Source organism: Macaca thibetana, chromosome 7, assembly GCF_024542745.1.
Source record: "Macaca thibetana thibetana isolate TM-01 chromosome 7, ASM2454274v1, whole genome shotgun sequence".
Classification (NCBI taxonomy): domain Eukaryota; kingdom Metazoa; phylum Chordata; class Mammalia; order Primates; family Cercopithecidae; genus Macaca; species Macaca thibetana.
Window position 1 is genome coordinate 136,996,047 of NC_065584.1, and position 26,365 is coordinate 137,022,411.

The window sequence follows — 26,365 nt, forward strand, 5'->3', positions numbered from 1 at the left end:
AAGAAAAAAAAATCAGTCATCATTGCTCATAGCAAGATTGGTAAATAACTTGTTTTGGGGCAGGGGTTGATAGGGATGTTGTTATGGGGCAGCCATGTGAAATGTCTAATTGTGGATTGCAGTCAAAAAAATGCTAAGGCCATTGCTCCATCTGACATTGTCTCTCAATTACTACCATCCCTCCCACTGTCTCCAAATAGATACTGGTTTTCATCATATCATATTCAACAAACATAGACTTTGGAAGCACAACAGCTGAAATTAGGTAGAATTGTACTAAATAGAGTTGGAGAAAATAGTCACTAGAGACTTACAGCCAAAATTCACATACATCACAGGCTGTCACCACTCAATTCTACAGGCCCTCTTTTACTAGAGGTGACACTACTAAAGACACAGATGTTCAGAGATCCCTAAGAATTCACAACGTACAAATGCTATAACTACTGAATATAGCTTTCTGTGTAGAGGGAAACAATAGTTGTCTTTTCCCTTATATAAATGCTAGAGTCAACCTTTCTACGAGAGCTCTCCATTTTCAATGCAATTTCAGTTTATAAAGTACTTATTTGAATACCTCAATAGTTTTTACCATTTAGACCAGGAAGATTTTAACTGCAGCACCTAAGAGAGGAAACAACAGTAAGACCTCATAAACTGAGCGCCTCAACTGAAGCTTGCACTTACTGGGAATAATTTTTCATTCTTCATTCACAAAAACAAAACAAACCATCAAACATACATGCCCCCCTCCCATTCAAACTCAAAATATTGGAGACCACCACAAATAGAAAGGGATAGTGGAGGTCAGGCATGGTGGCTCATGCTCATCATTCCAGACTTTAGGAGGCTGAGACAGGAGGACTGCTTGAGGATAGAGTTTAAGACCAGGCTGGGCAACAGTGAGACCTCGTTTCTAAAAAAAAAAAAAAAAAAAAAAAAAAAAATTAAAAATCAGCTGGGCATGGTAGTGCACACTGTAGTCCCGGCTTCTCAGGGACTGAGGCAGGAGGATTGCTTGCGCCCAGGAATTGGAGGTTGCAGTGAGCCACAATCAAGCCACTGTACTCCAGCCTGGGCAACAGAGCAAGAACCTGTATCAATAAACAAAAAAAGAAAGGGAGAGTAGAGTGTACAATTTCTGTAAGTTTGTACATGCCATCTGATACTCTCTTATTCCTCTGGGCCAGCTCCTCTACCCCCAAGTCCCACCTCTTCTAAAACATCACAGGGTAACCTCAGCTTCTGATTCACCTGTTGCCCCAGGAAGAAAGGACTTTGTTTTTTGTTTTTGTTTTTTTTTTTTCAAACTACAAACTTCTGAGGGCAGAGGCCATGTTAGTTCTTGCTCATCACAGTACTTCCAGCACATATGCCAGGCACATTGAAAGTGCTCGGTGAATACTTGTTTCAGTGAACAAGAGAGGGAGAATGGTCCAAATGTCTATGGTTTTACTATTTCTAACAGTTAAATTCTAAAATGTTGTCATATTTAACCAATAAGACTATATAATCACAACTATATTGCAGAAGGAAATATTCATAAGAATTCATATCACTTTCAAAAAGAACATTTTGTCAAAATATGGGTGTTTGGGAGAAATATTTTAGAAATAGATCATTTCTAAAACAAAATTCAAGTGTTTTGTACTAAATCAAAACAAGCATCCCATGTTGTCAATCCCTTGATTTCAAACAAGGGCCCATGTAAATTACAAAATATTAGATGCAATATCCTACAAAACACAGCTGGGGCAAATCAGCTATTTTAATCTATATTTAAGCTATCTAAGTACAGAATGATATACCAGTTAATGAAAGACAAGATTTGAGTGAACTAGCAGAACAGTAAAATGACTATTACGGTTATCATAAAATTCATTGTCCACTGAGGTGGGAGGTTTGCTTGAGGCCAGGAGTTCAAGACCATCCTGGCCAACATAGAAAGACCTTGTCTCTAAAAAGAAAAAAAAATGTATTAAAAAATTAAAGAGTAAAATTCATGATCCAAACAGTGGTAACACATTTAGAGTGAAAGGAGACCATTATGAAATAGGATTGGACACAGGGACAACAGGCATAAACCAGGACCATCCTATGTAGCATTTAACCCAGCCCATTAAAATAGTTTGAACTTAATGGTACAGTTAGAGATATAAAACGGTTAAATATGTTAAATTTTTTAAGCGTGAATTTTATATTTCATGAAACTCACTGATAAAAGCCCAAACATAAAATTATGGTATCTTAGAACTTACAAAGTTGTTAAGTAAGCAATAGGCACTTAATTTTTTATGAAGCATCTAATAAATACTAATTCTGTGTCAACTTGTCACAGGTGTGAGGAAAACAGCTGGGAAGAAGTCAGATGTCATCACTGCCCTTGAAGAACAATTATTCTAGTGAAGGAGACAGTATAAAATGAAGAAATGAGGGAAGCACAAACTATCGTATAGTAGCTGGCCTTCTTGCAGTTCCTAAAGCATGCCAGACTTTCTAAATTCAGGACCTTTGCACATATTCCTTTGGCCTGGGATGTTCTTCCCCCTTACACAACTGGTGCCTTCTCATCCTTTGCTCATTTTCTCAGGGGCCTTACCTAACCATTCTAACCAAAGAGGAATTCTCCTTGCTCTCACTTAGCCACTCTCTTAGCCTTTGTATATTTCTCTCAGCGCACTTGGAATGTGTTTATCTTACATATTGAAGAGATGCTAATTTATTAACAATGATAGGCAAATTTATTGAGTATTTATTCAGAATCAAATACTATTTTGTTTTGTTTTGGTTTTTTGAGACGGAGTTTTGCTTTTGTTGCCCAGGCTGGAGTGCAATGGCTCAATCTTGGTTCATTGCAACCTCCACATCCCAAGTTCAAGCAATTCTCCTGCCTCAGCCTCCCGAGTAGCTGGGATGACAAGCATGGGCCACCATGCCCAGCTAATTTTTTTGTATTTTTAGTAGAAATGGGGTTTCTCCTTGTTGGTAAGGCTGGTCTCGAACTCCTGACCTCAGGTGATCCGCCCGCCTCGGCCTCCCAAAGTGCTGGGATTACAGGTATGAGCCACTGTGCCCGGCCCAAATACTATTTTCTAAGCATCTTATATGGACTACCTCATTTCCTCATTACAATAGCCCTTTAAGTAGGTACTATCACTAGCCTCATTTTTTATACATTGAAACTAAAGAAAAAATATTGTCCTCTATATTTCTAAATAATTAGTTTGTACTATTTCCTGATTTTTAAATTTGACAATTATTTCTAATTTCTTATTTCTTTATATCCATCTCTTTCTTAGCTTCCTAGTTTCAAGGATGAAATGTCTTATTCACTTTGAGTCTACTTATTACCATTCGACTTACTTCTAAGAGTATGCATGTATTACTTTGAGAACAATGTCAAAATATAATCACCTAGTCTGTTCCTTTCCAGTTTCCTGATAAAAGCCAGATGATCATTATTTCATTTCTGGTGCCAGAACCTAGAGGCAACTGTGCTCTGCTAGAGGCTAGAAGTAATACCAAATACAGAAAATACTAAAACAACTAACAGGGAATTTGAGTTTTACTTTTTTAGTTGGATAGATTGCTTTTCTCCGGGTCGTATGTTTTCCCAACTGTAAAAATGAAAGAAACTCACACACTTTAAGGATCTTTCCAACTGTGGTTTCTAGTGACAGAGTGATTTTGTGAGTAATTTCAGAATAACAAAATTATTTTCACATCCTGAACTTTTAAAAGTGGATTTAATATGTACCACTATGTAACCTGAATTTTGTTGTTGTTGTTAGCAACTTAGAGTACCCTGGTAAATACCTAAATTCTGCAGCATAAGCTACTACAAAAGGTACAGGCCAGGGTTAGACTACAACCTCCTGAACCACAGAAGTGTGCCTGCAGAACCTGCATTCAATCAACACAATAACTACTCAGAGGCACAGGGATGTTCTTTACCTCAATTTCTGAAAAGTTAGTATGCCAACTTAATGACACACACGCTCAGAGAAACAATATTTAAGAAAGGAGTTATGCCATCAGAAACCTTACAAGCCAGGCCAAAAAAATAAAAAAGGAGTAATGAATGATCAAACCTTAGACCTAGAAGGAACGTCCAAAATGATCTAATCTAATCTCTTATCAGATGAGGCAACTGGTGGTCAAAGAGGTTGGTGATTATTCACACAGATAGTGGCAAACTAAGACTAGGAAACTGAGATTGCTTCTTAGTGCTCTGTCTACCACAAAATACTGAACAAACCTCACTCTTACGATCACCATTTTTTTTTTTAAAGCTTTAGTGTGAAAGTGTTTATCTGGTTGGGGAGAGAAGAAGATACATCTCTACTCCTAACACAGCTAGGAAAGCTTATCAGTATCACGGGGACTTCCTTCATTCTCAGACCTTACATGAAGCTGAAGGGTATGAAAGCCTCTAATAGAATTCAAACTTCTGCCAGCAATTATCTGGAATGAGAAATGGAATCTCCAGTTTTACTCTGTATTTTTCTTCCATTTGTTATAACACACAGCTATTTTAAAATAAATAGTGCAGCTTACTACTCTGACAAAAAGAGTATTATAAAACAATAGATACAGTATTGTTAGTATTGTGTACCATGTTAACATTCCCAAGAATTTTTGTAAAATAAAACACAAATCCTTCATACATTATAAACAAAGAATGGTGGCAAAGGGAAAAATAAATGGAGAAGAAAAAGATTTAGCTAACAGTAGATGTGTGTTAGGTATTTTTTATAACAGCAGGCCATAATGTAATTTTGAGAGCTAAAAACTGATTTTAAGACTGTCTGATACTAGCAAATGAATGAGGCTCAAACTCCTTATAGCTTAACATTCAAAACTCTAATCTCTCCCTATTCCAAAGCAACCCTTCCCATTCACATTAGTCTGTCTGTCGTCCGTTAAACATCGGAATTCTATCTTCACACCTTAACTCATTCCCTCTGATCAGAATGTTCTTCCTTCCATTCCCTTCCCTGCCCCAATCTCTAAATTTTTATCTATCCAAATCATACCAGTTTTTTAAGGATCAACTCAGCTGCTGTCTCTGCTAAGACAGTCCCAGCCCTAAATTAACTTCTCCAGCTGGAATTAATCATTCCCTATGACCTTTGATAAACATTACTTTTAGCATTCATTCAGTTCTCAAATGTCCTGCATTATACTTATCTTCTTTCTTGGATTACATTTTCTATAGGGCAGAGAACATAATACATATCTCAGAGGTCATACCACAGAATGGTTCATCAATAAATACTACTGAATGAAAAGAAAAAATTTAGCCCAATGATCATGTGCACAAAACCATCACTTTTTTCAGATTACCTAATTGTTGCAAGATAAACTAAAAATAAGAGTTGTACATATTGTTAAGATGACACATATTACATGAATTTAACTATTTAATCAAAACTTTTTTTTTTTGAGACAAGGTTTCACTCTGTCGCCCAGGCTAGAGTGCAATGGCTTTATCATAGCTCACTACAGCCTTAAATCCTCAGCTCAAGTGATCCTCCCATCTCAGCATCCCAAGAGCTGAGACTAGAGGCATGCACCAACAAGCCCAGCTAATTTTTATTTTTAAGTTTTTTTTGTAGAGATGGGGTCTCCCTATGTCATACAGGTTCGTCTTGAACTCCCAGGCTCAAGCAATCCTCCCACCTCGGTAACCAAAACTTTCCTTAGTGAGATATCAAAGAAGTTGGGAAATATTATAGTTCAAATAGACACACGTATCTACATAAAACGAATGCCACAAAAATTCAAATTCATTGCACAGCAAATTTGAATTCTATCCATCCAGAGCAGGCATACGTTTCTCTTTTTATCCAAGATTAGAGTAAGCTGAAACACTGTTGAATCAACAACAAAGGAAATCGATGCCAGAGTTTAACTTCACAGAAGGCCACTCTGCCTTGTGCTCCTTACTAAAGTAGGAAACCATGGATTGACAGCATCTGCAGTTGAGCACAACTGTCATGACAGCAAATTCTCATATAATTACACAGCACTAAAGACTTTAGACATTATCCCCCACAGATTTTCTAGATGTAAGTACTACTGTTAGTAAACTTTATTATAGTTACAGTTCTAGAATCCTAGTTGGAAAAAGTAGATTTAGGGGATACTGGCCCTGTATCCTCAGTGTGACAACTTGTTTTCATAGAAAGCTGGTGCCCACCTTGTGCCCAGGCACTGAGCTGGATGCTAACATGTACTATTTCTTTCAATCCTCGCAGAAACCTTGAGAAGAGAATTGCTATTCCCATTTTTACAGATTTCCGGGCAATTAAGACATAGAGAGTTTAACTTTCCTAAACTCACCCAGCTAGTAAGTAATGATGCTGATGATTGAACAGTGAGTTGTCCAGCTCCAAACCCATGTTCTTTCCACTGCCCTAACTGCCACACAACAATTCCTGAAAGTCAAATCAAGAATACCATCTAGAGTGTGGGCATGGTGGCTCATGCCTGTAATCTCAGCACTTGGGGAAGCTGAGGCAGGAGGACTGCTCAAGGACAGGAGTTCCAGACCTCGGCAACATAACAAGACCTGTCTCTACAAAAAATTTAAAAGTTACCTGGGCAGGGTGGTGTGCGCCTGTAGTTTTAGTTGCCTGGGAGGCTGAGGTGGAAGGATTACTTGAGCCCAGGAGTTCAAGGGTGTAGTGACCTATGATCATGCCACTGCACTGCAGCTCGGGCAACAGAGTGAAACCCTATCTCTGGGTGGGGGAGGGGGGTGCAGGGGAAGGAATACCAGCCAGAAATTGACCAAAAGAAAAATCTATTGGAACAGAAAACCAAATATTGCATGTTCTCACTTGTAAGTGGGAGTAAACACTGAGTATACATGGACATAAAAGTGGGAACAATAGACACTGGGGACTACAAGGGGAACGGAGGGAGGCAGGTGCAGACTGAAAAACTACCTGTGGGTACTATGCTCACCACCTGGGTGATGGGATCATCTGTATCCCAAAACCCAAGCATCACAAAATACACTCATGTAATGAATCTGCACGTGTACCCCCTGAATCTAAAATAAAAGTTGAAATTACGGGGGTGAGGGGAGACTGAAGATTTCAGTTAGAATTTAGGTTGGGCATATAATGTTGGAGAATGAAAAGATGTCTACTATTTGTACGTGGAGGAAAACAAGATACAAATCAGATAGTAATTAGCCATTTTCTTTCAAGAATATCTATAATGTGAAATCAAATTTAGAATCGTTTGTGTGAGTTTTGCTCATACACTAAAGCTAACAAGAGTGTCAGGTAGGGGAAAAACTATTTTTATTCTCATATACTGTTGGTGACCAAAAATTGGCACTTTTTTACCATAATCAAAAAGTGTGATTTTATAATAATCAAAAAATGTTTGTATATACTGTGATCAAGTAATTCTACTTTTAGAACTTTGTCTGGAAAAAATAAGGAAATACACCAGGATTTAAACTATAGGAATGTTTGTTACAGTGCTGTTTGTATTTGCCAAAACTTGGAGCTTAAGTATCCAACAAAAAGATTGTACACATGAAAATGGTTAGGATGATAAATTTTATGTTATCTACATTTTACCACAGTTAAAAATTAAAACATTAAGAAGTATAAATTGGCCAAATAACACAGGCATGCAAAAGTTAGCTATATAACCATTAAAGATACCATAATGGAAGAATAATGACATGAAAATACACAAATTATATTAGGTAAAAAATAGTTTGCTAAATAGTATATATGGTTTAATTAAAAAATATATTATTAATATGTACATACATTTATAGACTAGAAGGATACACACACTCACACCCCCAAAACGTGAACTGTCTAATCACAGAATAGGAGCATTATTATTTTGTCCCTTTCTTTTAGCTTATCTATATTTTGTACTTCTTTGACAGACTCATATTACTAGTGTAATTTTTAAGAGGATAGAAGATTGAAGGATGTTAATGTCTTAGTTTAGGGAAGCAATACATCTGAGGTCATGATTCCTCAAACCACAAACACTACATTAGCAAGGGACATTGCCAAAGGAGTCAAGAATTTTTCTAGTTGCCCCCCAGACTCACACACAGTACCCTGATGACTTATTCATCTGTATGTTTCCAGAACCTCGCACAATAGCTGATATGTAAACATAAATGCTTAGAGAATGAACAGCTGCTTATATTTACATAGCACTCTATCTTGTATATAGGGAGTTCATGTATATCATCTCATTTGATCCCCCAATAACCTTGTGAAGTGGGCATAAACATTCCCATTTAGAAGCAAAAAACTGACAGTGGAGAATTAGATCTTAGGGTTACTAAACTAACACATCTCAGAAAAGAGAATGCATAAAGTTGTCAAGTAATAAGTTTTATGCTACACCACAAAGATATTAAAATGCATGCAAGTGTTCATTCAACAGTAAACACTTATTGAAGAGCATCTAAATGCCAGGTACCTGTCTGTGTATGGGGAAATGCAGCAGTGAACAAATGCCACCAAATCCCTTCCCTGCCCTCATGAAGCTTATATTCCTGTTGGGGAGAGGGGAAAAGAAACAGAATATCAGGTTAAACAATGTTAAGAACTATGAGGAAGAGTAATGAAGAGTAAAGGGAGAATAAATTAGTTTTACTCTTCGAAGGATGGTCTGAGAAGGCTTCCTTGATGGCAGAAAGTCAAGTTAAAAAAAAAAAAAAAAAAAAGGAGCCATGAGACTTATATTCTGAGAAGACATCAAATATAAAGGCCTCAAGGTGTCAAATGTGCTTGTAGTAACTAAAGAATAACAAGACCAATATGGCTAGACTGCAGGGAACCTTGGAAATCACTAGGAAATGAGGTCAGTCAGCCTGAGACTTTAGGTTTAAAAATATAATTCTTTAATGTGTTATTGATGAATAAAATCTGGAATTTCAACAACATTCACTTTTCTCTTTAATCCATTTTGTCCAAATAATATTTAAAAGCTAGAGGAAAAATCTACTAAAATATTACTTAGCTGTTCTATTTACATGATCTAATTTTTTATCATATTCTTATGGTGTACTCCAAAACTTTTGTAAATGTTGTCTAACATCAGGGTCTAACTCAATTTCTGTAAAAGGAAGCAATGCACAACTTTAAAAGGCAATATGACTAAAGACGTTATTGGAACAACAAGGAAAACATGAGTATAGACTGTACATTAGATATTAATACTATGAGGCCGGGAGCGGTGGCTCAAGCCTGTAATCCCAGTACTTTGGGAGGCCGAGGCGGGTGGATCACGAAGTCAGGAGATCGAGACCATCCTGGCTAACATGGTGAAACCCCGTCTCTACTAAAAATACAAAAAACTAGCCGGGCGTGGTGGCGGGCGCCTGTAGTCCCAGCTACTCGGAGGCTGAGGCAGGAGAATGGCGTAAACCCGGGAGGCGGAGCTTGCAGTGAGCCGAGATCGCGCCACTGCACTCCAGCCTGGGTGACACAGCGAGACTCCGTCTCAAAAAAAAAAAAGATATTAATACTATGAAAAGTATTAGATTTCTTGAATGTAGTAACTGTATTGCAGATATACAGAAGAATACTTTTATTTTTAGAAGACACATGCAGTGGTGTGGTGGTAAATGTTTAACAACTGGCTCAGAAAGGAAAAAAGGCCTTGGTTTGTAGCACTGCCAATTTCCATGGTATAAATACCGTTACCATGGCTGATTTCAAGTAACCAACTAGGTGTAGAGTTGAAATGAAATGTACACAATCAGCTTTTGCAAGCCAGTACCTGCCAGCTCTAGCATACTGCTGGATACATGTAGTATGTGGGGCTGAAGTGTCAAGATGTCTGCAACTTACACAAGTGGCCAACAGGTATATGAAGATATGTTCAACATTACTAATAACCAGAGAAATGCAAATCAAAACCACAATGAGATACAACCTTACTCAGGTTAGAACGGCTGGAGACAAAAGAAAACAAATGTTGGCAAGGATGTGGAGAAAAGGGGAACAGTTACACATGGCTGAGACTGTAAGTTATTACAGCCATTACGGAAAACAGGACAGAGGTTCCTCAACATATCAGAGATAGAACTACCATATCATCCAGCAAATTCCACTACTGGGCATGTATATCCAAAGGAAATGAAATCAGCATGTTGAAGAGATATCTGTACTCCCATGTTTATTGCAGTACTATTCACAATAGCCAAGATATGGAATCAATCTCTGTCCACAAAGAAAATGTGGTACACACACACGTGTATACACATAATGGAATACTATAGAGCCACAAAAGGAATAAAATACTGTCATTTGCAACAACATAAATGAACCTGGAGGACATCGTGTTCAGTGAAATCAGCCAGACACAGAAAGACAAATACTGCAAGATCTCACTTTTGTGGAATCTTAAAAAAAGCTGTTATCATAGAAGCAGCGAGTAGAACAGTGGTTTCCAGAAACCGGGGAAGGCAAAGGAGAGAATAGACAGAGGTTGATCAACAGATACAAAGTTACAATTAGATAGGAGGAATAAATTCTGGTGTTCTACTGCATAGTAGGATGACTGAGGATAACCCTAAACTATTGTATATTACAAAATAGCTAGAAGAGGCTTTTGAATTATCCCACCACAAGGAAATGATAAATGCATGAGGTGAGAGATATGCTGAATACCCTGATTTAATTATTGCACAATACATATATGTATTGGAACATCATATTGGACCTCATAAATATATACAATTGCAATGTGTCAACTGAAAAAAGTAGCAGTTTGAAATAATAAACAAAAAGGCTTTGCATTAAAAATAGAAAAAATAGACAACAAAACTCCATGTCTATCCATCCCACCCACCTATCCCACCTACTTATATGGAGATACAACAAAAGTTGTAAAATGTTAACAATTAATCTATGAAAAGGTAAATGGATGTTAATCGTAGTATTTCAACTCCTCAGTGGGTTTGAAATTTTTAATTATAATAATGGTACAGCAAGCAAAGTATGGTAACTTAGAGAAATCCTATGGTCAGTTCTTTTATAAAATGAATAATAATTTTTTGTATATCAGCATCCTTCTGTCAAACATACCAAATATGATACAGACCTTTAAAGTTATTTTAAGACCAAAACAAACAAAAAGAAGTTTGTCAATATCAAGGGCTAAAATTGTGCATTCTCCACTGTTAAAAATTTAAGTAGAAATGGCCAACTAGATAATGATCTCTCTCACAAACCATGATCTCTCTTCACAAAAGAAAATTGCTAATGTGATGGAAAATGTAAATGCATTTTCCAGATGTTAGGATAAAGTTTTATAAATAGCCTAATTTCAGATACTGATGCTAAATTAATTCCATTCAGGAATATACATTTGGTAGAGTGGGAAACCAAAATATGAAAACTTTAAATATTAATTTGTTTATTCCCAAATACAGATTGGTCATGTTCCCAAAAGGGATATGTTTAAGTTTGACCATTATTTAGGCTTAAATATTACTGACAAGCAACATAAGTTATGATTAGATTCCCAGAAGAGACTACCAAAGGTTTCTTAACCTATAATGGCCATCTTGCAGCATCATGGAACAAATCTAAATTCTGGGTCACAGAAGCAGAAGGCCCATGCTCCAAGCACTGTATCAATCCTAGGTAATACTCTGAAATAAAGAAAAAAGCAATTTTGGGCAACATCTCACCACTCTGTATTTTCCATCAGCCTCTTTCTAGTTCCCACCTCTGTCTCACTCTCCGCCCTGATGCTGCTCTAAACTGTTCATTATGGTCTACTATCACCCAGAAACAGTGGGTTGTGTTCCGAATTACCTACTTTCCCTCTCCCATTGCATCTGCATTAAAGATTGGGTAGTTCAATGCTGGTTTTGATTTTTTTCTATGTGGTTGTATATTTCAGAAGACAAAGTTGAAAGTGACATAATAAGTGTCCATTGATCTTTTATGCTTGTTACAACTAGTTTTCAAAACGGAGTTCTGAAACACTCATTTCCTCAGTGCAGCTGTTCCAAGTTGTGTATTCTTGTTAGCAGAGGAAACCACTTAGCAATCCCTACCCAGTGCTAGGCATATGTTAAGTGCCAAACCATATGTTCTCAGTTTACCTTTCCCACAAGGCTTAAGGTTGATGGTATTAGAGCAAAAAGACAAAACCGTTGTTCAGAAAGGCTGTGTAATTTTTTCAAGGTCATTTGGCTGGTAAGTGCCGAAGTTAGAATTTCAATCTAAATCCGATCCTAAAAGCTTAGTGTCTTAACTTTTCTTGCATTATAGTATGCTGCTAAAAGGAAACCATTTAAACTAAAATATGACCATCATTTCAACCATCCTTGAAAAATGTATAACTAAGTATACATTTATTAATCCAAGTGAATCTCTAGTTTGGTATAATTTCTGTCAGGATAGCAAGAGGAAACTAAAAGTTATAAAATCCTCATACTGTGTGAATAGCACCAACTAAGATGCAGCTGGCTGTGTTTGGGAAGACCTGGCCCTTTGCTCATCTATACAAATAATCCTGCCCACAGAGTAAATTAGTCCACATTTATATAGCATTTCACAGCTTACTATGTTCTTTGACACATTATCTTAGTTGAAGCTCTCAAGCAACACCCTTGGCCAGCTACATCTTCCAGATAAGAAAACAGGTTTGGGACTTAGTCCAAGAATGGGTCCCAAATCTAAACTATAAATCCTTTGAGTTTTTTTCCTATTACTCTATCCGACTTGTACTTTCTTATACTCATAAACCTGAGGTTTACCAATTTGAACATACAGACATTCTCCCTCTCTCTCAGAAACAGCAACAGGAGCAAATTCAGCACAGGGGGTGGACGTCAGAGAGCTTCTAGCAAATGTTTGTGCATGAATCATCTGTTAGTCAGATGTATATAAACTGGAAACCATTGTCACCAAACGGCTTTTGCCTACTTTGAAGATATTTTATAGTGTTTTAATTCCATAAGATATGATTAATTAAGAAATATAATCTTTATTTTATTTTATTATTTTTTTTGAGACTGAGTCTTGCTCTGTCGCCCAGGCTGGAGTGCAGGGGGGTGATCTCAGCTCACAGCAAGCTCCGCCTCCCAGGTTCACTCCATTCACCTGCCTCAGCCTCCTGAGTAGCTGAGACTATAGGTGCCCGCCACCACGCCTGGCTAATTTTTTTTTTTATTTTTACTAGAGATGGGGTTTCACCATCTTAGCCAGGATAATCTCGATCTCCTGACCTCATGATCCACCCGCCTCAGCCTCCCAAAGTGCTGGGATTACAGGCGTGAGCCACCGCGCCTAGCGAAATATAACCTTTATTTAAGTAAGTTATGGACAGTATCCTTCAATGTATTTCCAAAAAATTGTGTATAAAATTGTGATAAGAACCTAACAGTCATTAACTCAAACCAATCCCTAAATTGGCAGAATTTCAGCTGGTATCAGTAAAACAGTCAAAGATTGCTACCCAGCTGCTCCTATTCCTATCTGCTCCACAGACACTGAGACATACAAGTCTTCTTTCATTTAACAAATATGTATTAAACACCTATGCACCTACCATGTACAAGACTGCTTACTAAATGATGGGAATACAGGTGTGAATAAGAGACAAGGTTTCTGGACTCACAAAACTTAAAATCTAGCTGTAGAGACAGACAATAAACAAAAGAAATTACAAAATGTTGTCAATGCTATGAAGGAAATACAGGCTGCTCAGACACAGAATAACAAGGGATATCTCATTTAATAAATTACAGCAATTAACATTCACTGAGCCCTTTAGATAGGGTAGTGACAGAAAACCTCTCTGAAAAAATGACAGTTAAGTTCTATAACAAAAGAATGACATGGAGCCGCCAATGTGATGACTGGGGAGAAAGGCTTTCTAGGCAGCAGGAATTGCGCATACAAGATCCTGAGTGGTAATTAAAAACCTAAAAGGCAGTTAGTGGGGCTGGATATGGTAAACAAGGGGAAGAGATGAGTATCTTTTACATGGAAAGGGAAATATGAGAAATCTCAACTCAAATCATTACTAGGAATTGTGGTATTACACACGGGCTCTTAGTCTAATATTTTTGATTATCTACTGGCATTTTTTACCTATTCCATCCTGTTTTACTTAAGTAAGAGTCTGGGCCAGGTGCAATGCCTCACACCTGTAATCCCAGCACTTTGAGAGGCCAAGGCACGAGGATTGCTTGAGCCCATGAGAGTGACAACAGCCTGGGCAACATAGTGAGACCCCATCTCTCAAAATAAATAAATAAATAAATAAATAAATAATAAGACAATTAGCCAGGCATAGTGGTGTGCACCTGTAGTCCCAGCTACTCTGGAGGTTTAAGCAGGATGATCTCCTGATCCCAGGAGTTGGAGGCTACAGTGAATTATGATTGCACCACTGTACTCCAGTCTGAGTGACAGAGTAAGACCCTGCCTCATGAAAAAGAAAAAGTCTTACGTGAAGAGCTATTCTGATTTTTCACCTATTTGAGCCAAGACAGAATTAACTATTAACAAATTGACTTTGGTTTACCTACTAAGAAGTACTGTTTCCAAGTACTACAATTTTGCCTTTCATTATCGAAAAAAAAATCAGTATTATTAGTCTGAGTTTAATATTTCCAGTTTTTAAAATCCCCAGCCTCAAAAAGGGTGAAAACATTTTCATAATTAGATCCAAAGGCGAGAAAGGCAAAAGAATAAATATAAATATTCTTTAACAACTAATTTTTTTCTACATTTGTTCACAACGCAGAATGCTCAGACCCCATGGGTTTCTTCAGTTCTTGAAGAGAAAATTAATTTTTAAGTCACTCTCCTTATATACACATTTGCCTCTCAGTTCTGCCTTCCAATTATCTTTTTTTCTCATTCTTCAAAGAAATGACAGAGTTTAGTCCACTGAATCATTTCCTTCTTACTGGATGACAGGCAAAAACACAGATGGGGTATTTCTATGTCAACCCCTTTAGTATCTGAATCTCAGAAGTTGTATCAAGCCAGTGATTATTTGACAGCTACTGATGTCAAGACTCATCAACATAAATGGATGAAAGACCAACAGTAGCCAGCTTTTAACTTGAGATCACAGTGAATATACAAAACATGCAGCTGAATTAGCCCCCTTCTTTTGTCTTCCTCAGCTTTCACTAACTGACTGGCTTCTTCTTTAGAAAATGTCCAAAAATAATAGTTTATATTTGAATGCTAAGTGTCAGCCACTGTTTTAAGCACATCACATACATTAATTTAATCCTCAAAATAACCATGAGCTGAGGTACTATTACTTTCCCTATTGTAAAGATAAAAGCTGAGGCAGAGAGGATACACAGCTTTCCAAGATCACAATACTTACCAAATGCCTGTTTTGAGTTTTCCTCAAGTATTTTTAAACCACTTTGGTCCCAAAATCTTATGGTATTTTAACATTAGTTACTGCTACCAGTCAGGGAGCTTAAGAGCATATGCTCAAGTTCACTTCACATTTAAGCATGCCCTTTTATTAGCTGTGTAACCTTGGGTAAGTTAACAAACTTCTCTCTGTGACTCAGTTTCATTTATCCATAAAACAGAGATGACAACAGCATCTATTTCCTTGAGTATCTGTGAGGATTAAATGAGTTATATATGTGAAGTACTTAAGACAGTGCCTGGCACATAGTATGAACAAGTATTAGCTATTGTTATTCATACTATCACCACCACCTCTACCTGTGAATTTAGCAAAAGGCTGCTTTATTTAATCTAGTCAATATTTTTTCTCCAACATCTGCCATTTCTTTTGTTTGACTTACATCAACTAACAATGAACTATTCTTAGCAAGCAATGCACCTAATTGCTTTGCTACATTTTTCTAGTCCTTAACACTTCTTTCCTCCTATTTCACCTGCCTAGGAGTGAATTGTTTGAGGTTAACAGGGTTGCATTATGCTACAGTTAAGTTCATAAACCACTGGAATTCTAAGGCTAATGTCTAAATTTGTAATATAGCCAATATGGAGGAAAAAACTAAGCACTTCTCTGTTTTAACCTCAAAAACAAAAACCCCAAAATAGTGTGGTGTTTTGTTTGTGGAACACATTTTGTACTAATAGTTTTAACTTAAAGATCAATAGCCTACAATGTTTTTGAATATGAATTGTAACAGTAGATTTAAATTACTAATTTATTGATGATTTATTTTATAGGTCTTAATCTTTCATAGCAGTTTTGATAAGCTCAGATATCAAAAATACAAAATTAGAAATACATTTACAACATAACCTAATATGTTTTTAATTACTTCTACACTAAGACCACATTTATTTTTAAATAGAGATAGGGTCTTGTTATGTTGCCCAGGGTGGTCTTGAACTCAAGGTGGTCTCGGTCTCAAGCTCAAGCTATCAACCCGCCTCAACCTCCCAAAGTGCTGGGATTACAGGCATGAGTCACCGCAACAGGCCATGGACCACACTTTAGACTTCTCTTGAAACACCAGGTATTCAATATACACACAGATCTAGAACCAGGTCCAAACTTGTACATCCCTGAGTCAAAGGTGGAATAACATTAAATTTTCCAGCTGCCCAGCTCTAGTCAGCTGTTAACATCACTTAAAAATCTAATTATTTCAGAAAGCTTAGTCCACCCATGTCATCCTTGACATATAGAAGTCATAACTGTAATAGCAAATGACAATATAAAGAAACACATTATAAATATACTGCAAGTATCCTTCTGTAGCTTTTATATTTTCTCAGATAACTATATATTGAAAAATTATTAATCTGCTCGAGCCTTAGCAGGTTGAACACTATGAATGCAAAACAAAACAAAATAGCGTTAGGTTATTAAACATTTCATTATTTCTTCTGTTGAGTGTATCTTATAACTGACCAATATATAAGCATCTATAGTGTTTATTTAGCATAATAAATGCTATTATTTATTTAATATCTGCTATGTGCCAAGCACTGTCATATTTCATTCTAACTGTGAGAAGTTGGAATTATTCCCATTTTACAGATAAGGAAACTGAGACCCTTAGAGGTTATGTGATGAAGATTAGAGAGCAAGCAAATAATGGAACAAGTATAAAAACACAAAAGCTTGTGCTAATGACAACATCTAAGACTCATCTTTGGCAGTTTTACCCAAGTAATGTTATATTATTGTTTAAAATTAAATTTTTTACCTTTACAGTGAAATACTATCGACTATTGTGAAATGTAGCTATCATGCTATACCATAACATCTTATTTGAAAATATAGTAGAAACTCCTGATCTTCAGATAATTTTTTCTATTGGCTATCAGTTTGTTTTTATGGAGGGTACAGAGAGCAGAATTGACCAATGCTCCCCATACCTTCCATAAAAACAGACAGTCAATAGAAAAAGAATTAAGCTTTTTTTCCTGACCCCCACCTTAGACTTTTACTGTTAGCCAACCATCACACCCAATCATGTAGGATAAGAGGCTATTATATTTATTTAGAAACTTTAACTCTTTGACGTACAGCTGTGTCCCACGAAACTAGTATCTGAGTCTCTACATTAAAATTCACACTTTACTCACATTCTGAATGAGTAGCTGAGAAGTTCTCCTATTTATGTTCATCTTATAGAAAACTTAGTGTTAAGTATAGTTATCTAATTCTCTAGCTTAGAGACTAAAAGCAGGAAAATTAAAAGGTGGCAAGGATAAATATATTAACAAAAACTATTGACATCCAGGGAACATAAAAATCAGAATAAAAAAGATAGGCTGAGATAGTTTAAACTAGAGACAAAAAAAAAACTCAAACCAGAAGCATGAACATTTTAAAAATGTCTCCATATATCATGGTTATAACTGAAAATATTTTGACATTTAAAAAGTTTCAATTATCCAGAAAAGTAATTTATATAGGATAGTTCTTTAGATACCAATGTAGTTTAAAAAAAAAAAAAATGAAGTGTAACTGTTTTCTTGTTAAGAGGTGTCCATAACTGTGCCTTTCAAATTGCAGGTCATCATGACCCATTAATTGGTGAAGAAATCAATTCAATGGGTGGTGACAGCAATTTTTCAAAACGTAAAACAGAATAGAAAATACAACACTACATTGCGCACAGTAAGGGTAAGTACATTTGTGAAAAGCTTATTTCAGTATTTCTGTACTAGTTTGCTAAGTAAAAGATTACTTACACAGGTCTTAGTAAAAGACAAAAAAAGCCATGGGTCTAAAGGTTTATGTTATTATTATGGAATATAATCACAATACTAAACTCACAATCCCATCATCTTTACCTGAGAATGCTAAAGAAAGCTACAATTTTTAAGGCGAAAACTTCTTTGGAAATCTTGATGAATAAATTTGTTTGCCCTAAAAATCTGTATCAGTACACAACTAAACATTTTATTGTGTTTAACACTCATTTTGGCTGCAAATACTATTTTAAAAACTGCTTATGACTGTAAAGCAACTTTTCAAAACAATTCAAAATAAATAGTGACTTTGATTTTATTTGCTTGTTTATTCTGAGATTCAATTACTAACCTTGGTGCCATTTTTCCAAAGTCATTGATGTAATCTAAAAATCTAAACTTGGTATATTCTACACAAGGAACCTGCTCATGAGCAATACACGTACTAATACTTGATACACACATAGCTGCTGCCTAATTGTATATCATAGCCAACACCTAAAACTAATTTAACTCACTGAATTAAGTACGGTTTTCTCCAATTCCTTCTGGTGCATTTCAATAGACCTATTTTACCCAGAGAATTTGTCTAATTACTTTGAAAAAAATATATGGAAAAATAACCAGTTTAATATATATAAATTTTAAAATAAGCATCTAACTCGTTGGATAAATTAATATTTGCAATCCTAAAGACTTGGATTTGGAAGGAAATCTGTCATCTAGTCCAGCCCCCTACCAAATAAAATAATCCCCACTTCACAGTGTTTCTTGGAATCAAACTCATATCTGACGGAAAAGCTCTCACTACTAACCATTATTATATTAACATTTTCTAAAATTGGTTCTTGCCATTAATCAGAAGACTGATTAAACAATTACCTTGAAATCCTTGAAAAACAGTGTATATAATATTCTTACAAATCCTGAAAATACAGGTTTAAAAAGGAAGTGACATTTACTTATCACTAGGGATTTCAGTGGCCCAAACTGTCCATATGCTGGTATACTGAATACTGGAGTACTCTGCAAACTTTTGGAGTTTGCTTAAAGCACAAAAATCAACTAATCAAAGTAGTAATAAAATAATACTTATCAACTCAAAATCTTAAGTTTTCTCTTCATTTTATCAAGTTCACATTCAAGTTTAAAAAGCTTATGAACTTCTTGAAAGCTGAAGTTCATTGACTGCCTAAAAACGAGCAAGTACAACTCTAAAATACCTGTATTGTGGCAACAGATACAAATACCGTTCTTTACTTTCATTTTGAGATACACTAGAATCTCTCTTGAAGCTACTGTTTCAGAAGCACTTTTGTTAAAAAAGCTTAACCTTCTCTTCCATATGCCTTTCTCTACCTCACCAGCTGGAATCTGTCACAAAAACAGATAATTACATATGATACAGAAATAGTTGATCCTACTGCAGAATTAGGTTAACACTTCTAAATTGAGGCATAGAAAAGAAGGGGGTGGGGGAACAAGCCCTACTTAAATAATTTACCTCGGTCTGGCTTCATTTTCACATCCAATTTTCACCCAGAGTGCTGTGAAATGCACGTGTGGGTTCTTTCAACAGGCTCGCCGCTGATTCTACGGCTTCTGCTTCGTTTTCAGAATGCTGAAAGAGATAAAAATAAAATTAATCTGGCCCTATTCTAATACCCGGACCTTGCAAGTAAACTACTGTTAAGTTAGGCCTCTTCCTGGCACCAACTGCGGTGACAGCACCCTCGGCTGGTCTGAAAAAAGCAAAACTCTCTCTGCACCGCCTCCCCCATCTCCTCCGGATCGAGCACCCTCTTCCCTGCCTCTGTGCTCTCCAGGCCAATGTGTCCTTCTCTGACACACAGTCTCTGAACCAAAGCGGGATCTATTTATAACCTGGAGGTACAGGCAAGAAGAAGAAGAAAGATTCGAGCAACACAAACTAACCCCTTCGTACAAAAACGCCTCTGGGAACAGAGGCACCTCCGCAGGGCTGGTATGGAAATTCTTCCACCTGGTGCCTGGGCGCAGCCAACTCTTCCAGTCCCCTGCGCCTCCCGAGCGCTCCGCCCGCCCCGCCGGGCCTCACCTGTGTAATTACCCTCTGGCTAGCCTTCCTGCGGCAACCGCGGCCAAGTTTACACAGAAACCCGAGTCACCTCCTCCTGCCCAGCCCCCAGCCCCAAACGAACTCTTCCGGGCTGTCCCGGGGCGACCCTACCAACTCCCAACCAGTCCTCCGCGGCCGGCTCCGGGGGAGGTGTTTACAGCCGGGGGCTTGCCCCCTGCTCTGCGCAGCCCCTTCCGTCCCGCCGCGGCCCCGGATTTCCTTCAGCCCCGCCGCACCGAGCGCCGCGCCTGCCCCTCTCCCTGCCGGAGAGTTGTTTTCATGGCGCTCTCGGGCTGGCCGGCTCCTCGGCTCCCTCGGCCGACCTCTGCTGACTAACTCGCTCTCCTCTCTCGTCCCAATCCCGCCTCCTCTTGGCACTTCTCTCCACCGCTCGCCCAGCGGCTCACATCACACTCCCACCTCAGACCTCAGGCTCCGAGAGGCGCAGGGCCGGCGGGAGCGGAGTGCGGAGCGCAGCGGCCCCAGGGGCTGCCTCAGGGGACCGTGGGGACCCGAGACTACCAGCCCGAAGCGGCTCCCCGGCGCCCCTGTGGCCATCCACCCGCGCCTCAGCCACCGCCTCGCTCCGCTCCCTACGCTCAGCCCCTCGCCCTGCCTGACTGGCACCGGAGCCCCGCGGCCCCCGGGCTTCCCCCGCCCGTATCTCCAGCCGGCCCTCTTGCCCAGAGCTTCTGCCAGCTCCTTGCCCGCCCGCTGTCTCTAGCTCTGGCGCCCGGGCTCCCCGTCCCCCTCGCTCGGCCAGTTCTTTCTCTGCTGTTTGCCCTGTCAAAACACTGCCTGGGTCACGTGTCCCAACAACAGCCAACCCACCCCGCTCGTCACTTCCTCCCCGGCGGCCTCCGCGGCCCTGGCGCCCGGTTGCTATGGCAATGCCGCCGCTCGCCCCGGGGCGCTAGTTTGGGACCGGGTTTTCGGTGCAGGTGCTCGGCGGGTGCGACGGCGCTGGAGATGGCGGCCAGGAGGCACCGGCGGAATACGGGAAGCCTGAGAGGTCCCAGGCACTTCGGCTGCTCCCCCAGGCGGCCCAGGCGCGCCTGGATTCTGAGACTAGGAATCGGAGCTGCGCTATTAGAGCGCAGGGTAACTGGGGAGATGTCATCCAAGGGCCTGCCCCAGACGTGGAGGATAATTATAGTCTCCTCCTCCTCCTCCTCCACACGGGATGCTGGCGCAGAGTTGTGATCGAGCCCCAAGTGGATTGCAGTGCATAATGGAACCCGGGTGTAATGTGGCCGGGACGGGAGGGTGGGCAGCTATGCGGGTCAGGGAGTGGGATAATTTAAGAACAGGAAGCCCACCCCCACCCTAGATTTTCCCAAATCACTAAGGATTTTAGTAGGATTCAGAACCCAAGCTTCCAAGACACTGGCTGTGCTAAAAATAATCTTCATAACTTCTAAAACACTGACTCATGGGCAGGAGGACACTTTGACAGCATGTTATTGTTGGGGAGCTGTAATTTTGTTGTTGTGCTATAGCAATGTGACATGATGACATTTCGTGTTGTGATGTTGTCGTCATTTAAACACAAACAGATGACAAGAATCTGCTGTACTTAAAAAAACCCAATCTTAACAAGCGCTGCAGCTATTAGCTACTCAATCTGTAGACAAAGTACATCTGGGGCATGAGCCCAAATGGAGACAGGTAAAAATTTGCAAGGCTCTTGGTTTCATTAGAAAAAGTTTTTTTTTTAGATATAATTTTGCATAAAAGGATCACAACAGGAAAGTACTAGGACAAGTCTAAGGCAATTTTATTTGTGCCTTTCTGTTTAAAATTTTTTTTTTTTTACAATGAGCCTATTATTTTCACATCAGAAGAGTTTTATAAAGTGCAAGATTGACAGTTCTATTTTTTGGGGGGCCTCAGATAAAGTTCTTATGAAAAAAGCATGAAATATTTAAAAAGCAACATTTTCTACTGCTTAGATATGTACAGTAAAATAACATGTACAACTGAAATTGTTAACCTTAACTCCACGATTGTATCTAATCAGAGCAGAGAGAACATTCAGGAGGGTAACATTTCATTTTCTCTGAAATGTTCTGGCATCATGAAGATGAAACTGACAAATGGCAACAGTTCTTTAATCTATAAAATGCTACAAATATTAAATCCCAGTGGATTTGACTTTGATATTATTGAATACTGTATTATGTAGTTTTTAAAAAATGAACTGAAGTTTTACTTGTTCTACAATCACTTTGCAATTAACCTTGGATATGGGAGACAGAACAGTTACAGATAAGCCAAAAACCTAAATTTAGCACAACAGCTGGGACCAAATAACAGCTATTGTAAAAGGCTTACTGGGTGAACAGGCAGCAAAATCTGGTTTAGCTTCTTTCTTCCTCTATCTAATGCAAAAGAGGTAAAAAGATCAGGAAATGTTGAGAGCAGAAGCCAAGACTATTAGTGTGTAGCACAAACTACTCTCTCTTAAATAATTTTTAACAGCACATGTGTAAATGATGATGTCAACATTTGTTAGACTAACCTGAAGTTTTTTTTTAAATTTAGAATCTTAAACCTGTTCAAAAATTTGAAATCATCATGGCAGTAGAAAAAGTATTAAAAAGGTGTATTTCTGACTCATTATTCAAATTGTTTCATTCCATAATATGCATTTACTGAATACTACCTGCTAGGCACATACAAGTCTCTGAGAATATAAACGTCACCAAAACCAGATAGGGTCACTACTCTCAAGGAGCTTACAGTACTATTACAGTTACATGGCCCTAATCGAGTCATATTCTAAAATCTTTGTTTCACCTATAAAATTGAGGTGTTTAGACTCTGACAATAGTTATTGCTTTCTTTTATCTTATGATTATGTAGCACATGTTCAGAATGTTTGGAAATAATGACTTGAAATGGCAATTCACTCTAAGGTGCTCTGTTCACACCTCAGAGCACGTAAGCAGAACAAATGTTGGTGAAGGGTAAGGGTAAGCAAGGGAATCAAGATAGCTGGCAAGAACCTTACCCTCTTTTCATCTGATTTGCTTTCCATTTTGCTTTCCCCTAGGGTTCCGAAGCCATATATGAGTAACTAACTTCAAAAAACGTTAATTCATCTTCAGCAACTCATCTTCATCCCCTCAACTTTTACAGATTTTGTTGAAATGGGTGGTGTCTGATCAATCTGTAATGACTGTCTCTAAGTTCTTGTACTTATTAAGGTGATGAGGATAACTGGTTTGCTCACTTTATGAATACAAGGCTGTTACTATGACCAAAGTCATGGAACCAGTCCAGACTACCAGGATGAGCTCCCCCAGAGCAGGGATTGGTACCTTTTTCTTTCTTGTATCCCTAGCACTTACCAAAGAACTGGATATAAAGTAGGAGCTCAGTGTTAACCTTTGTATTCTCTAATATGCTTTTCTTGTGCATGCCTATCTTCTGCACGTCTAATACTGGCTGGCATTTTCTCCCTAGTGGGATAAAGCTAGAGGTGAGAAATTGGTGGGTAGCACAAATTTCATTTGTAAATGATACATTTTCATTATACTTTTGAGGCAATGTGGCAATGTATACATTATATGTTGTCTCATAATAGTAGCAACCCATTGTGGGTTGAAATGTGTTCTCCCCTCAAAAAAAAAAAAAAAAAAAAAAAAAAAAGAGAGATATGTTGCAGTCCCACTCTCATCCCCCATCTGTGAATGTGAACTTAGATATATGTACAGTAATGAAGTTAAGATGAGGTGGATCATTAGGGTAGATTCCAAATCCATTGACTAGTGTCCTGATAAGGAGAGGTTTGAAGGCAGAAGACACACAGGGAAGATGACCATGTGACTAAGAAAGAGAATGGAGGTTCTGAATGGTTACGCAAACATGAAGATCTTTAATTCTGTAAAAGTTACAGTAAATGAGTGAAAAGTGTTAAGATCTCTCTAGTATCTTAAAAGAACAACTCTATGACCCACAGCTAGAGGATAATCATGAATAAGTGGTTGAGAATCAAATGAAGATACATTATTTTAAAGATGGTAATCAGTACATCTTATTCACCATGAAATATTGTAGAAATAAAGATGAGTAGAATTAAAATGTATAAATAAATCTGTTCTTGCAAAGATAAAAAAACAAACTGTGTACTTTTAGTACTTGTTGAAACAAGATGAAATGCAAGCTATCTTTTCCATATCTAAATTGTTTCTCATTATCTGCTTAAATTCAGTACAATTAATTTCTAAGAGAAAAATCATGGAGTCATTGCTAAGGCATTGGCTTCTGTAAACAACCCTCTACCTTCACATAAGTTGGTTGTCTGGCTTATTCTTTTTTGAGGTTCCTGTTTGTCTACCCTCTAAAACCACAGGTATAAGGAAGTAAAAATGTATTCTTTCTGGTCCCAGCCTGCATAAGTGTCTTAGGGCTTAGAAACACAAGGGCCTCTAAACTTCAAGGAGGATAAACCTTTAATTAATCTGACCATTTTGCTAAGCTTCTGGAGGTCTCTAAGCCACCAAGACTTAATGTCTTTTTAAAGAATAATAATGGCCGTTTTTCATGACAGTAACTGTGCTCAGCATTTTACATATATTATGTATTTGATCCAAAGAGGGTGATAACTATTTCTCAGATTAGGAAATTGAGGCTCAGAGAAACAAGTAACTTTCCTAAAGCTATACATAATAAGTAGAAGGCAACTGCTTCCTGAATAGGCTCATTTAATTTCTACTATAATATTCTGAAATAAGTTAAATAATTTCAAAATTTTCAAGTGGGTAAATTATGGCTCAGAAATGTTGAGAAATGGTTCTGCATTTAGAATTTAAATTGGTTGCTATACACTTAGGCTTAGTACTTTAAGATATAAGTTCTAAATCAAATAGCTCTGGTTAGTTTGTTATATGTACACCCCAAAGAGCAAATGGTCATCCTCAGATAATAGCAGCTGTACTTAAGTCATAAGCACTATTCTGAATGATTTATATATTTATTAGTGCATTTAATACAACATCCCTATGAAATATTATCCCTATTTTATAACCAAATAAACAGGAAAGGGCAAGTTAAATAATTTGCCCAAGTTTAAGCAGTTAGGCAGTAGCAGAGTCAGGATTCATACCTAGTGAGCATGACTTGAGAGCATATGTTCTTACCCACTATTTGTTAAGGTCTCTTAGTTTCATTTTCCACCCAAACCTTGCACCTTCCTGACACTGGGCTTCTGCCCTACACGAGATCCCCACCCCCAACTACGGAAACCCTTCTGGACTCTCAGGGCCCAAAGTCTCACCTCACAATGTCTTTTAGAACCCATACACTCACACACACCATCTGTCTTTTTTCTGAACACATATTTATGATCTTAAAACTGCATATTCCTTTTATATTTTAAGGGCAGATGGACTGACTTCCAAATCCTTTGTCTTGTTGAATAGCACCAGCCTAGGCACAAAGATTCAAGGCTGTCACTATTCTCTAGAACTGCCCTGGCCTATACAGTAACTATAGTCATCTGTGGTTATTGAGTGCTTGAAATGTGACTAGTGAAACTGAGAAACTGAATTGTTAATTTTAATTAATTTAAATATAACTTTTCAGCTGGGCATGGTAGCTCATGGCTGTAATTCTGGCACTTTAGGAGGCCCAGTGGGAGGCTTGCTTGAGGTCAGGAATTTCAGACCATCCTGGGCAACATAGGGAGACCATTGTCTCTATAAAAATGTTAAAAAGCTAGCCAGGCATGATGGCATGAGCCTGTAGTCCTAGCTACTCAGGAAGCTGAGGCAGGAGGATCACTTGAGCCCAGGAGTTCAAGACTGCAGTGAGCTATGATTGTGCCCCTGCACTCCAACCTAGGCAACACTGCAAGATCCTGTCTCTAAAAACAAACAAACAAACAAATTTTCAATAATTGAACTCATTTTTAAAGCTAAGTATGCTTGGAACAACTGAGTATATGAATCTAATTTTTTTTACACTTGATCTCAGCCAAAAGGCCAAGAAGTGAATCTAATTTTTTAACTGCAGATTTTAGGAAATCTAAATACAGATCAGGTTTTCTTTTTTTTTTTTTTCCCAAATTTTTAAA

General features: G+C 38.1%; 2 protein-coding genes across 13 annotated transcripts in view; both read right to left on the reverse strand.

The window, feature by feature from the left end:
- The window catches only part of ARPP19 (cAMP regulated phosphoprotein 19), a 974,666-nt gene that overhangs the window by 115,026 nt on the left and 833,275 nt on the right, over positions 1-26,365 (reverse strand). The window lies entirely within an intron of this gene.
- ATOSA (atos homolog A) overlaps positions 1-26,365 on the reverse strand; it is a 133,314-nt gene that overhangs the window by 80,110 nt on the left and 26,839 nt on the right. For 3 of the 7 annotated variants that reach the window (XM_050797926.1, XM_050797924.1, XM_050797928.1), the window contains one exon: positions 19,693-19,809. In XM_050797926.1, the coding sequence (XP_050653883.1) occupies positions 19,693-19,708 (16 nt within the window). In that variant the 5' untranslated portion in view covers positions 19,709-19,809. Of the gene's footprint in view, positions 1-8,475; positions 8,584-19,692; positions 19,810-20,123; positions 21,108-26,365 lie in introns of those variants that run through there. The other 4 variants (XM_050797927.1, XM_050797925.1, XM_050797923.1 and 1 more) reach the window with 4 other exon arrangements.